Source organism: Patella vulgata, chromosome 1 (genome assembly GCF_932274485.2).
Source record: "Patella vulgata chromosome 1, xgPatVulg1.2, whole genome shotgun sequence".
Taxonomy (NCBI): domain Eukaryota; kingdom Metazoa; phylum Mollusca; class Gastropoda; family Patellidae; genus Patella; species Patella vulgata.
The window spans coordinates 39,601,048-39,615,072 of record NC_065879.2 but is presented as its reverse complement, the minus strand read 5'-3'; the positions used below and the strand labels follow the sequence as shown (position 1 = coordinate 39,615,072).

The 14,025-nt window shown below is 34.0% G+C and overlaps 1 protein-coding gene across 5 annotated transcripts in view; it reads right to left on the bottom strand.

Annotated features, from left to right (window-relative positions):
- The window catches only part of LOC126812825 (glycerophosphocholine phosphodiesterase GPCPD1), a 43,022-nt gene that overhangs the window by 26,982 nt on the left and 2,015 nt on the right, over positions 1-14,025 (bottom strand). For all 5 annotated transcript variants that reach the window (XM_050539107.2, XM_050539109.2, XM_050539110.2 and 2 more), the window contains exon 2: positions 462-646. Coding sequence is in view for 2 of the 5 variants with exons in the window: in XM_050539104.2 (XP_050395061.1) it covers positions 462-598 (137 nt within the window). In the remaining 3 variants the exon portion in view is untranslated. The remainder of the gene's footprint in view (positions 1-461; positions 647-14,025) is intronic.

The window sequence follows — 14,025 nt, the reverse complement described above, 5'->3', positions numbered from 1 at the left end:
ATTGAGGGGTTTAAACGTACAACAGACTCTACAATTCAACGGCAGAAAAAGAATCAAAGAATTTACTTAGGCTTCAATATGTATGGCAAATGAGCAGTAATTAACGACAAATACATTCTGAAAATGGGTCCTTCCTCAATCAAGTTACATGACAAACATAGATACATCTTGGGGTATTTCCTCGCGATTTCAATGTTTTGAGAGGGATTTGAAGCAAATTTTTGATAGATTAATTAGTTTGAACATGTTTTTAGTCCAAAGATATCATCAAATCACCCAGTTTGTATGCAGAAAGGCATCTTTAAGCTTCATAAATACTGAGAAACAGTCATTAGTGTGGCAAAAAGAGATGCAATGTCTCAATTTTATAGCATATGCTGGAAAATTTTTCCACTGACTTTGTCCAACATTTATGTACCCTGCGCTGCTTAAGTTGACAAACTTTAATTCATGATAATTACTTCATTTTAAGGTCCAAAGAAAGTAATCTATCTGGGTTCCAGTTTCCTAGAGTATCATGATCACCAATTATACACACTGTCTCCAATCTCTGTGTTTCAACCTCTACCATAAATCTGACTTTTGTCATCATTTTCATTGCTATATATTTAAGCTTGAATCTCAGAAACTGCACACTGAATTTAATCTGAAATAACCATAATCAATCATCACTATGATAAAAAAAACCAACATAATTATTAATAATATGAAAACATGCCTGGAAATAACTTAATAAGCCATCTGATGATCTGTCACTGAGACAGCTAGATGGATGGATATCAGAAAGTGTAATGGAAAAAGTACGGCTCAGTTTAATGTTTGTGAAATAGGTTCATTCAATGTCCGCTTTAAATAAGGTGAAATTGCCAACAAACTCTCAATTCATTTTGTTACATAATATATAAGATAGGTAGACAAGCAATGAAATATACGCTCATCGTACAGCAGCTTAGTCATCAGAGCAGTCCACACAGGTTGTCACATATTTATTGTTTTGTAGGTACCACAATTGGAGAATTTAAACAAGAGAAACAATCCATTAACTAATTATCAGAAATAATTAAAATTTGATTGGCCTCTCGTCCTTCAAGATTCTAACATTTTATTATACAAAACATGTACAGGTACTGATGATAAATTTAACTGTTCAAGTTATCGGAGATAGTTGAAAATGAATAGGTTTTATCTCACAAACACCATGTATTAATTTCTAATCACTAGGAAAATAACTACAGGACTACAGGGTCTACAAGATTTTAAAAAGTGATTGAGGGTAATAACTCCAAAAGTAATTCTACATTTCTATATTTCATGAACATAAACACGATGAGTACAAAAACAGTCAAAAAATAAATTATAATCTTGAGCATCTACAAGATTGTTTGAAAGTTATCAAGAACAAATTCTCTGGAAGTAATGACCAGAAAACCAATTATCAGACATGCTTAAAAATAACCTTAAACAAAATGTATACACTTTAATTAAGACAATGACTTTAGCCTCTAGAGCTCCACAAGCAATTGTCTAATTTAATGTCAATCGAATGATCACTTACATGTAGGCCTCTAGAACGTCCACAAGATGAGGGCCATAAGTCTGGCAGTAATTATAGAAAAATAGGAAATCTCTGAAAATTAATAGAGTTTCTTGTCTCATGACCATCAACGCTGTGTATCAATTGGCTGGACCGACGGGGGTGACAACAATACACAACCACATTTCAATGTGAGCCGTATATGCAGCATACAGTCATAATATATGCCCTATGCAGAATTAAAGAAATTCCTTCTAGGATAAATAATTATGCCATCTGTTTAAAATACAAAGTTTTTCATCTGATAGTATGATATTTCTTATGACAAGGATAAATAAAATTAGTATTGATAGTATTAAACAACAAGCCAACAATAAATTATTATAATAATAAATAAAAACTAGAACTGCAATGCAGTAATGACGGGTTTCACCCGTGCTACTTAATCCTTAAACTGACATCACTTCCCGTAATAATGCAAACATTAAACAGATTGCCATAAAAGCATAGGACACGTTATAAAATTAGCTAATAAATCCAGCAATATCAGTTCCATTTATTCAACGAAGACTCGTCACAATGACATCACTTCCGTTATCAACAAAATATTTAAATTGTATTACAGAAATAACCACATCGATTGTCCTTTGCATAACAGAAAATTGATTAAAATTTGAACAAAATTAACCATATATAAAGCCTTATTTACGTGCAAAAAATCTTAAAAAGTGATCCTTTTTTCTCGGCTAGGGAAGATATTAGAAACACGTTTTTGATATCTATATGGTCGTATTGATTCATTCTATTGGTCCCCTAGAATGAAATTTCAGAATTTTATACGAAAAATGAATATCACTCACATCAAAAAAAAAAAAATTTGTTTTGGAGGCTAAAAATACAGTTTTTGCCAAAATGACATTACTTCTGGTGATAATGAAAATGTTAAATTAGTTTTATGAAATCATCAATGGCATTACGCATCACATGGTAAAATATTTATGGAAATCGAATAATAATTGACACTTTTATGGACCAAAAACCTTGAAAAGTGACTTGTAGAAAATCGTCTATTTCTCTGCAACAGAGCAAGTTAGAGACTATTTTGTGGTATCTATATGACCGTATAGCTTCATTCTTTTTGTTGATTGGAATCAAATATCTTGATTATAAAATAAATAACAAATACGACTCAGTTGAATAAAATATCTGTTTTGAAGGCTGAAAATACAGTTTTTATCAAAATGACACCATTTCCGGTGACAGTGAAAATGTTAAATTGGTTTGACCTTGTCAAAGTGACATTAGGCATAAAATGGTATCACTTTTATGAAAATTGAATAATAATTGACTCTTTTACAGGCAAAATAACATGAAAAGTGACTCATTACTCATATTAAAACTAAGTTTGACATACATTGTCTTCGTATGAATTAATGCTATAAGTTTATGAAAGTTACAAAGAAATATTTTAAATTACGAAAAGCCTGAATGCATGTAAATAGTTAATTTTTACACTTTTTTTTGCCTTTAAATCAAAATGGAGCAAATAAAAAAACAAAATTAAAAAAACATTTTTTGCGCCTTTAGTAGGGGCATTCATCTTGATCTATTAAGATTTGTTAAAAATCAATATTTGCTTGCAAAAAGACATTACGACCTGTCAAAATCATTGTTTTTAGCAAAATTACATCACTTCCGGTGCCAACAGAAAACTTTATCGTGAATTTGCATCATGGAGTATATGATCTTTGTTTTATACAAATAGAGCAATAAATAATTAACCTAGAACCCATAAACTGAATTAGCCAATAGCGGCCAAGGAAAATTTTTGAGACAAAATTGCCCACATTTTTGCTCAAATCAGATGTCTCTTTAACCCTGGGTAAAACGCCATAAAAAAAAACATTTAAAAATAAAAAAGTTTTCTGTAAAAATTTAAATTTTCAAAATCTGCCACCTAATATCTTCAAGATTCATCAAGAATCAAAAACTTAATGTGCATCATCTTCGACTATGTCAAAATGTATCATATGTTTAAATACGACAGTTATTGTGTTTATTACGGCAATATTTAAAAAGATGGATTGCCAGGCAACGAAACATACGCCAACAGGAACTAAATCGTCGGGGCAGTCAACAAGAGTTGTCGCATATTTTTACTTTTGTCAGTAATGAAACATTTATAACAGACTAAAATAAAAGTAACAACTCATTAAGTAATTATCAGAAAATCATTGGAATTTGTTTGGCCCATGCTAACGTTTAGTCTACAAAACATTAAATATCATGGATTTAGCTATTCAAGTTATCAAAATTCATTGAAAATCAATATACTTGTTCGTCTCAAGAGCTTAAACTCTGTGTATCAATCTAAAGTCAATCAAAACGATTTTATATGTGTAAACACGGTAATAAATATAAAATCATGACCTGATGACCTTAAACACTGTGTATAAATTTAAAGTCAATCAGATATTCACATTAGCCTCTTGGTGAAAATCAATAAAACACTGTGTATAAATTTAAAGTCAATCGGATATTAACTTTAGCCTCAAGAACGTCCACAAGATTTTTCAAAGTCATCAAGGGCCATAACTCTGGCAGTAATTATAGGAAAACGGTGAAAATCAATAGGCTTCTTCGTCTCATGACCTTCAACACTGTGTATAAATTTAAAGTCAATCGGATATTAACTTTTCAAAGTGATCAAGGGTAATAATTATCGGAAATCAATGAAAATCAATAGACTTTTTGTCTCATGACAATCAGAAATAACTCTGGCAGTAATTATCGAATATCGGTGAAAATCAATAGGATTCTTTGTCTCATGACCTTAAACACTGTGTATAAATTTAAAGTCAATCAGATATTAACAATTTTTCGATTTTTTTCTAATTTCAGTTCCATTTTCGTCCAATTCTCGTGATATCGCCGTCATATTCAACTGCTTTATGCACAATACCTCTGAAGGGACTCACAATAGAGGAAGTATAAAAAGAAAATCGCAGCAGTAGTTTTTGAGATAAAGGTGTCCAAAAAGGCTCCAAATCAGAAAATACTTGATTTTCGACGTGCTATATTTTGAGATCTGATCATCGTATCTGTATAAATTGGGTATCACACAGTAGTCCAATCACTGATTGACCCAACGATTCCTTAATTTGTTTCATCCGTCGATATCAGAAGGAGAAATCACTTTTTTTCCCCAAACAACTACACCAAGTGTGACGGACAGACAGACAGACGGACGAACACATTTTAATAGTCCCCTGCTTTCTTCGAAAGAGGGGGGACAAAAATAGGTAAAGAATTGACAAAATTACTGTCGTTTTTTTATTTTTGGGGCACCATACAAAATTCGGCCGATTTTTAGTTTTGGAGCACCGTACATAATTCGGCCACTTCCAGTCTGCGCAGAAGTTTCAAAAATAGTTGATCACCTAACCACCACCTAGTTTCCACATAGAAAATTAGGTCCCATATCGGTCTCTGTTACAGCTACTGAGAAATAGGCTCCCATTGTAAATAATAGTAATAATAACTAGACTTGCATGGCAGTGCTGAACCGGCTTTCAGGGAACAGACTGGAAGCAATCATACAACATCGGATATTTTATCAACTAATTACGGTTTACGCATCACGTTCGGGATAGTTTTAACACATGGTGTTGGACTTAACTTCCTGTACCAGAAGTTTCAGAAACATCTATTGAGCCGTTTTGAAAAAAAATAAAAATTAGAAGAGCATTTTCAGTAATTTAACAATTTTTCAGTTTCATCAAAAACAGATCAAAATTGTGACTTCTAGAGGGTCCACAACCTTGATATACCATATATTTACACTCTTTGCGAACGAGGGGTGGCCATTTTGTTAGGCCGTTATGGTCTGATTAGCGTGTAACGGTGAAATATTCAAACATTTTTTCAACTGGATAAAAATTGGGACCTCTAGAGGGACCACAAGCTAAAAACGCGATTGCTGGTAGTACTACATAAGAAACATATGAAACGCACCAGTCTTCACTAGATTCCCAGACAATTGGCCTCGAATATGGATTTAGGCACAAAATTCCGAAAATTGCCTCATATTTTCAAGCCAATAGAACCCGGTAGTTTGTACTAATGTCTCCAACACATGTTAAAGCCATTCTTGTCCCATGCCGTCTAATATGTAAATTATCATATTTTCAAGCCGATTGAACCCGGTAGATGAGCATCTAAAAATCTGAAACTTGGTGGAATTATAATTTGTACTAATGTCTCTAACGTTAAAACCATTCTTGTTCCATACCATCTCAATATTTTTTCAATTTTTCTCAAAATCTGTGTTTTGGGTCATTCCATGTCAATTATCACCCAATGAGTTAAACCGTACCCCCTTCAATTTTGCTAAAATTTGGTTTATATGTTTATTATGGCTGGAAATGCTGATATTCCTAATTCCACATTTTGAAAAAATCGAAAAAATATCGAGATAGCAAGGAACAAGAATGTTGGAGACAGTTTTTGTCTAAAACCATATTTGAGGCCAATTTTTAGGGTATCTATTTTCATATGTTTCTAATGTAGTACTACTGGTAATCTCTGGATAGACCAAAATATTGGTCTATATCTATTACCTTGTAACTCCTGGAGCACTACCAAATCCAGAAATTTTTCTGACCAAGTAGCATGTGAACCCTACCATTCAACTGTATTGCAGATTCGTAATCTACACAAAAAGTTCTTGAAGACAATCAGATGTGAGCTGTATATCTTCACTAGAAAGGTCAAAAATAAGATATCTGAAACTAAAGTAAATTATTGATACATATTTTGTTTCGAAAACTCATTGGTAACTCATGAAACTCAAATGCTCGTATCTCAGTCAATTTTCAAAGTACAGACCACAAATTTTGCAGTTTCTATTTTTTACATGTTCAATAAGATATATTTTTTCCAAATTTTTTCGAGGGGTCGATTCCCCCCCCCTGGCCCACTTGACATGGAATGACCCATATACTATACTATTCAAAAAAAGTAGGGGATATTTGATTTTGGGGGCATAATACTAAAATATGCAAATGACTACGAAAAAAGTCACTATAGAACCTAACAGAAGAAACATTTCCAGTTACATGTGACGCCCAAACGCACCAATAGCTACCGCATGGAATGCAGGTGATGCTTGGGATCATCATGGGGGTCCAACCCAAGATTTGCACGACTCTGACGTTGAATGTTACAGTCATTGTGGCATTGAATTCCAGGGTGGAAACATCAGTTTAATTGTTTTAGTGACCAGAAAACAAATTTTGATATGCGTCGGCTTACCCAAAATGAAAGGTTACGTACCCTTGACATGCTACAGATCGGCACAACACAGGCGGTTGTGGCGCGGACGATGAATGTTTCTCAGTCTGTCATAAGCAGACTATGGTCCAGATACCGTGATACACAATCTGTACAGGACAGACCACGCTCAGGTCGACCAAAGGCGACAACTCAAGCCCAGGATCGATTTATCCGTACCTTGGCCTTGAGAAATCGTGTCATCACAGCAAATCAGATCAGCGCTCGTCTTCAAACAGACACTGGTGTGAGAGTGAGTGGCCAGACGATTCGGAATCGACTGCATAGGGGTCACCTTCGCGCCCGACGTCCTCGCGTGATCCCTTGTTTGAGAGATCATCACATTCAGGCAAGACGTCGTTGGTGTAGGGGTCGTCAACACTGGGATAATCGACGCTGGAGCAATGTGATGTTTTCAGATGAGTCAAGGTTCACTGTTGATTTTTTGGACAGACGTAGGAGGGTGTGGCGTCGTCGAAACGTTAACGTCATCAGACATGATCGATTTGGGGGTGGTTCTGTTATGGTGTGGGGAGGCATAACTGTTGCTGGAAGAACGGCTTTACATGTTGTTGCAGGGCGTGTTACAGGCCAGTACTACCGGGACAACATCTTGGCAGTCCATGTTGTGCCGTTCGCACGACATCATGGCCGCCGTTTCATCTTCCAGGATGACAACGCAAGATGTCACAGGGCCAGGATCGTTACAGGTTACCTCCAACAACAGAACATCACCTTGGCCAGCACTGAGTCCCGACCTCTCCCCCATCGAGCATGTCTGGGACATGCTTGGACAGAGGTTACGTCAACGTCAACAACGTCCTGCCAATGTCCAAGAACTTGCTGCTGCGTTGCAACAGGAATGGGACAATCTGGACCAAAATGACCTTAGACGTCTCATTAGGAGTATGCCACGTCGGATCAATGCTTGTTTGGCAAACAGAGGAGGATTTACCAGTTACTGACTTGGTTGTGATGCTGTGGTGGCTTTGCTGTTTGACCCCGGGTATCATTTTACCCTTATAATGGTCAGTCTGTGCCTTACTTAGTCTAACGATCATTTGGAATAAATCGACGAATGTGAACTTCATTTTATTTTGTCATTTGTTTCTTCGTCAGTTTCATTAGGTGACTTTAATAACACTTAAAAATCAAATATCCCCTACTTTTTTTGAATAGTATATTTGCGTATGAGGGGTGGCCATTTTGTCAGGCAGTTTTGGTTCGATTTTCACGAAATTTGAACTCAACCATCATTACAGTGTAACGGTGATACATTCGAAAGTTTTTTTTTAAATCGGATAATAATTTTGATACATTCGAAAGTTTTTTTTTAAATCGGATAATAATTTTGACCTCTAGAGGGACCACAAGCTAAAATTGTGATTTTTCGTACAATCAGAGGCCATAATTCAAGAAGTTACGATCCGATATGCACAAATATCGAAACATGCATTTCAAGTTTCATCAAAATCAGATGAAAATCGTGACCTCTTGAGTGTCCACAAACTAAAAACGTGATTTTTCATACAATCAGGGGCTATAATCCATGAAGTTATGGTCCGATATATGCCAATATCAAAAGGAACTGAGATCTTTGGGAGATAAATCTATATTTTAAGTTTTGTCAAAATCAAATAAAAATTGTCACTAGTAGAGTGTCCACAAACAAATTGTGGACGGATGGATGGACAGGGGTGACGACAATATATGTCCACATGAAAATGTGGGCGCATCAAAATTAAATTAGATAACATTGAAAATTGAATGGAATTTATATTTTTGGAATCAGATTGTCCTCAGCTAATCGAATATGTTCGTCAAATTTGTAAATTTTGAAAATTAAGGGAATAAATTGTCCTGTAAAGAACTTTGTCGGCATGAAAAAAGGTCAAAGGCAAAATTCAAAATATTGAAATTTTCAAATACAAAATATTCGACCCTGATCTCGGCTATCCAGATATGTATTCATTTCAGAAATAGATGACAAATTCTTCAAACTACGGCCTATTGTGTTTATTTGAACAGCTGTTAATGTGGATTTCTGCTCTGCATGTTTTTTTAGGCTTTCCCTCAAGGATTCAGATAATGTAACTTCAAGGTCTGTAAATAAAATATCGCAGAAGCCTTATTGTTTTCTCACGTTTCAAGATGACAGAACCTCCGGTTGGATTGACAGACATCCATATAATGTTCACGCATTTCCAGGCCGTTAATGTCGACAAGAAAAACGTCTAAGTGGAATTTCGTAATTTTCAATTTTTCAAATACTAAAAATTTGACCTTGAGCCCGAATATCCAGCAATGTATTAATTTTAGAAATAAGAGACGAATTTAACAAACTATGGCCTCTGTGTTTATTTACAAGCCCATCAATGTAGATTATTCAAAACTCTACTCTTAACATTTTTTAGGCATTCCTTCAAGGATTCAGACAATGTAACTTCCATGTCTATCAGTAAAATATCGCGAAAGCCTTACGTTTTTTTTCACGTTTCAAGATGGTGGCACTTCCGTTTCGATCGATACACATCATATTTTGTGTACGCATCAGTAATGTCTTAGCTAGTACAGAAAAAAAATTTGAAGACAATCTGACCTATATTTTTCAATTTTTTTCAAAATTGGTCCTTCATTTCTCTAAGGGGAGATAAGTTAGGAAATTTCTCATGACATCTTTCAAGTCGCATCAATAAGATCTACATACATTCCAAATTGCATAAAAATTGTTCACATATTAAAGAAGTTGTCAATTGGTCTTAATTTCCGGGACGAAATTACAGCGCCGAATTTTTAAAATTCAAAAATCTGAAATTGCAAGTGAAAATGAATTTCGTCAAGGTACTCAAAGAAAAATAAAATTAGTAAAATAGGTAAAAAAAAACCCAACAAAGTTACGATACCCATTGTTAGGTTTTTCGTTCGTAAAATTCGGTGATTTCGAACTCGTAAAACGTTTTGAAAATGGTTTTAATCTACAGCCACCACCTATTCTTGGGGGAGTAGGTCAAAGTTTCAGAAAGATCCCATGGTTAGATTCTGAGATATAAAATTCATGGGAAAATAACAAATAAAAAAAAAAATAACTAGATCTGCCAGGCAGATATGAAAGCTTTCATCTTCACTGTCACTTCCTGTCACATGTCATGGATTATATAAGGAATCTCAAGAAAAAATAATCATTAAAATCAGTCAAAAAATCGTGAAGTTATATAAACCTAAATATAACAAGAAACATTTAGGCATTCCTTCAAGGATTCAGAAAATGTAACTCCCACGTCTGTCAGTAAAATATCGCAAAAGCTTTAGGAATTTTTCACATTTCAAGATGGTGGCACTTCCGGTTTGATCGATAGACGTCATATTTTGTGTACGCATCAGTAATATCTTAGCTATAACAGAAAACAAATGTCAAGGCAATCTGTCCTATATTTTGTCGATTTTTTTGAAAACTTTGATTCTTAATTTCTCAAAGGGGAGATAAGTTAGGAAATAATGACATCTTTCAAGTCGCATCAGTAAGATCTACATACATTCCAAATTTCATGAAAATCATGTAGATATTAAAGAAGTTGTCTTGTTGGTCTCAACTTCCGATGCGAAATCACAGTGACGAATTTTCAAAATTTGAAAATCTGAAATTACAAGCTAAAATGAATTTCGTCAAGGTACTCAAAGAAAAAAGAATTAGTAAAATAGGTAAAAAAAACCCAACAAAGTTACGACTATGCATTGTTACTTTTTTCGTTCGAAAAATTTGGTGATTTCGAATTCGTAAAACGTTTTGAAAATAGTTTTACACAGCCACAATCCATTCTTGAGGGGGTTAGGTCAAAGTTCAGAAAGACCCCATGGTTAGATTCTGAGATTTATGGGAAAATAACAGAAAACAAAAAAAGATAATCTTAACAGAAACAATAAGCTTTCATATATAATATAATCCAAACAAAAACAATAGTGTTTCACACAAGCTACGCAGTGTGAAACCCTAATTACTATCAAACACTATTTGGCTGCATAGTAATCGCACTCATTCATACTAGTAGGTTCATTGAATCATTATCTTAAAATAAGAGTACCTTATCACTCATACAGACATCTGGTGATATTTGTATTATTTAAAATGTGCTTGGCTGGCAAATATATATTAAATATGAAATGAAATAGGGTTAAAAGTCTTACTGTTCTGCTCCGGCTGGGCTAATGAAGATGAGCAAACACCATACAGTGTGCTATGAGGGAAATTTTGGCTGGACCTGGAAAACAGCACTATGGCTTAATCTTATTATATCGAATTCCAACTGTCAAGGGCTGTTTTACATGTAACGTTTACACGGAACCTCGATTTTTCGGCCTATTTTGTCTTTCTAATTTGAACATTTTCTCTAATCAATGGTTGTGTAATTAAGTTCCAACTGCCAAAGAAATCTTAACAATAATTTCAAATGGCCTACCAAAACATCATTCTTGAAGATCTAGCTACAAAAAAAATATAGGATAAAGGACTTTGAAAAGCAACATATTAATAAGATTAAGATCATTCTTGTCCCGAAAAATAGTAAAATCATTTAGTAAACAAGACAGAAATAGCATATACTTAAACATACATTATGCCAGAGCTAAATCTGCCTATTGGAAATGCAGGTCTTTCTTTTGGCCTCAAAAGTTATCTAAATTATTAATTAGACATTAATTAACTTATCCAGACTATAATCAACTCTCGATGTCATCACTAGCCTGCAATATTTACTGGATTAGAATCTGATCTGCTGCTCTACGCTCATTCATGATTAAATCAAGAAATGGATAATCGAGACTATGTATTTTATCATACCAACTTTAGTAATAAAATCGAGGCTAGGCCCCAAATTCAATCGCTAAATTCTCAGTTCAGAGTGGATCAATCTGACTGGAATTTTTAGCAAATTCCCTTTACATTATCTAGTTTTTTTTAACTATTATAGTGAGAACTGCCAGCTCTTTATCTAATCTCCCATAATGTATCTTTAATGTTTTGGTAAAGAAAAGCATGTAGAATAGATGAACAAGATAAGCTCATTCATATCTTGATCTATTTTAAGTAACTTTGCTACTGTGCCAACACTCAACAAATTGACCTACCAACCTATTAACTTACATAACTGCATGTGTATTTGTGTTTATCACCCAATAATACATTCTACAGTAGATATTGCTTTACATTAATTTGATTGGTCAGTTGAAAAGGAACTACTTTTTTTTATTTTCAAAGAACAGTTCATTTCTTATTAAAAGTAACTTTTTTTTTTATTAAAAATAAACTATTGTTATTCAATTGACCTTGATGGAAACACTGGGTCAATATAAAGGACTTCGCAATGGTTGAATTGCTGTCCAAAAATGATGTATCACTACGCTGTAATGTTCAGTAAAAGTGAAATCTACAGCAAAGAATTATATTTATCTATTTGTGCATGTAAGAAGGGATTGGGTGATAAATAAAATCTCCTACTCGTCTTTTTTGATACCAAAAAATATCAACAGTTGTTTATAAAGTAAAAAAAAACTCGGCAGAGCCTCGTTTTTTTGTTACTTTATCAGCTTGTGTTGATATTTTTTGGTATCAAAAAAGACTGGTAGGCGATTCTCTATTTGTTGAAAAAAACACTACAGTGATCTAATTATGATTAAAGATGCATTCAATTTCAACAAGATAACCAACCTAATTAATTTCTATTTATTACATGTGTATGTTGAAAATCCAAGCAGGGTATTCAGACAAATCCAAGTTACATATTCAGACATGCTTGACAAGTCTAAACGTGTATAATTAAGTGTATACTGTATACACTGTAGGTTATGGAACATGATTTTAATTTTATTTAAAACAAGTCAACACTGAGGCAGATGTCCCCTGCTGAAATCCCCAAATATATAGATGACATATATTGATTAATTGCACATTTACCTTTTTCAAAAGTATTGAGCAATTAAACTGGTTATCTAAACTTAGTCGAACTCTAAGCGGGAAATGTTCACGATGAAACTCAGTCAATATTTTGAAGTTCCTGGTACATGTATAAAACTATACTTTAAGTTTCATCACTCTCCATCAGTTAGAATCAAAGTTATCTTGTCCCAAAGCATCGACCAATGAAATTGTTTACCTCTTTTAGTGCGAAATGTTAATCATTAAACTAAGTCACCTAATGAACATCTACATCAAGTTTAAACATTCTACCTCAATTAAAATTGCTTATAGTTACTTAGCCTAAGCAGAAAATGCTCATTATCGAACTTAGTCAAGATATTGATGTAATGAAACTATAAACCAACTTTCATCAATCTCAATTAGAACCAAAGTTATCGTGTCCCAAAGCATCAAGTAACCAAATTGCTTATCTATGCTAACCCCAAGCAGAAAATATTCACCTTTGAATTACGCCAAGGTATTCACCTAATGAATGCCTATACCAAGTTTAAACATTCTACCTCAATTAAAATGCCTACACCAAGTTTGAATATTCTACCTCAATTGGAAGGAGAGTTTTTATGTTCCAAAGACTCGACCAATCAAATTTCTTATCGCTCTGCTTAACCTGAACAGAAAATGCTCATTATTGAACTTAGTCAAGGTATTGGTGGAATGAAACTATACACCAAGTTTCATCACTCTCACTTAATTGAAACTAAAAAAGTTAGGGTGTCCCAAAGCATCAACCAATCAAATTGCTTATCTCTGCTTACACTAAGCAGAAAATGCTCATCTACGAACTCTATCAAGGAATTGTGTTTCAAAGTCTCGACCAATCAAATTGCTTATCGCTCTGCTTATCCCCTCGGCATAAAATATTCATTATCGAACTTAGTCAAGGTATTGATGTGATGAAACTGTACACCAAGTTTCATCACTCTCACTTTATAAGAACTAAAGTTATCATGTCCCAAAGCATTAATCAATCAAATTGCTTATGTCTGCTTACCCTAAAACAGAAAATTTTCATCTTCAAACTCAATCAAAACATTCACCTAATAAACACTTAAACCAAGTTTGAACATTGTTGCTCAATTAGGAGAGTTATTGTGTTCCAAAGACTCGACCAATCAAATTGCTTATCGCTCTGTTTAGTCTGAGCAGAAAATAGTCAAGGTATTGATGTAATGAAACTATACACCAAGTT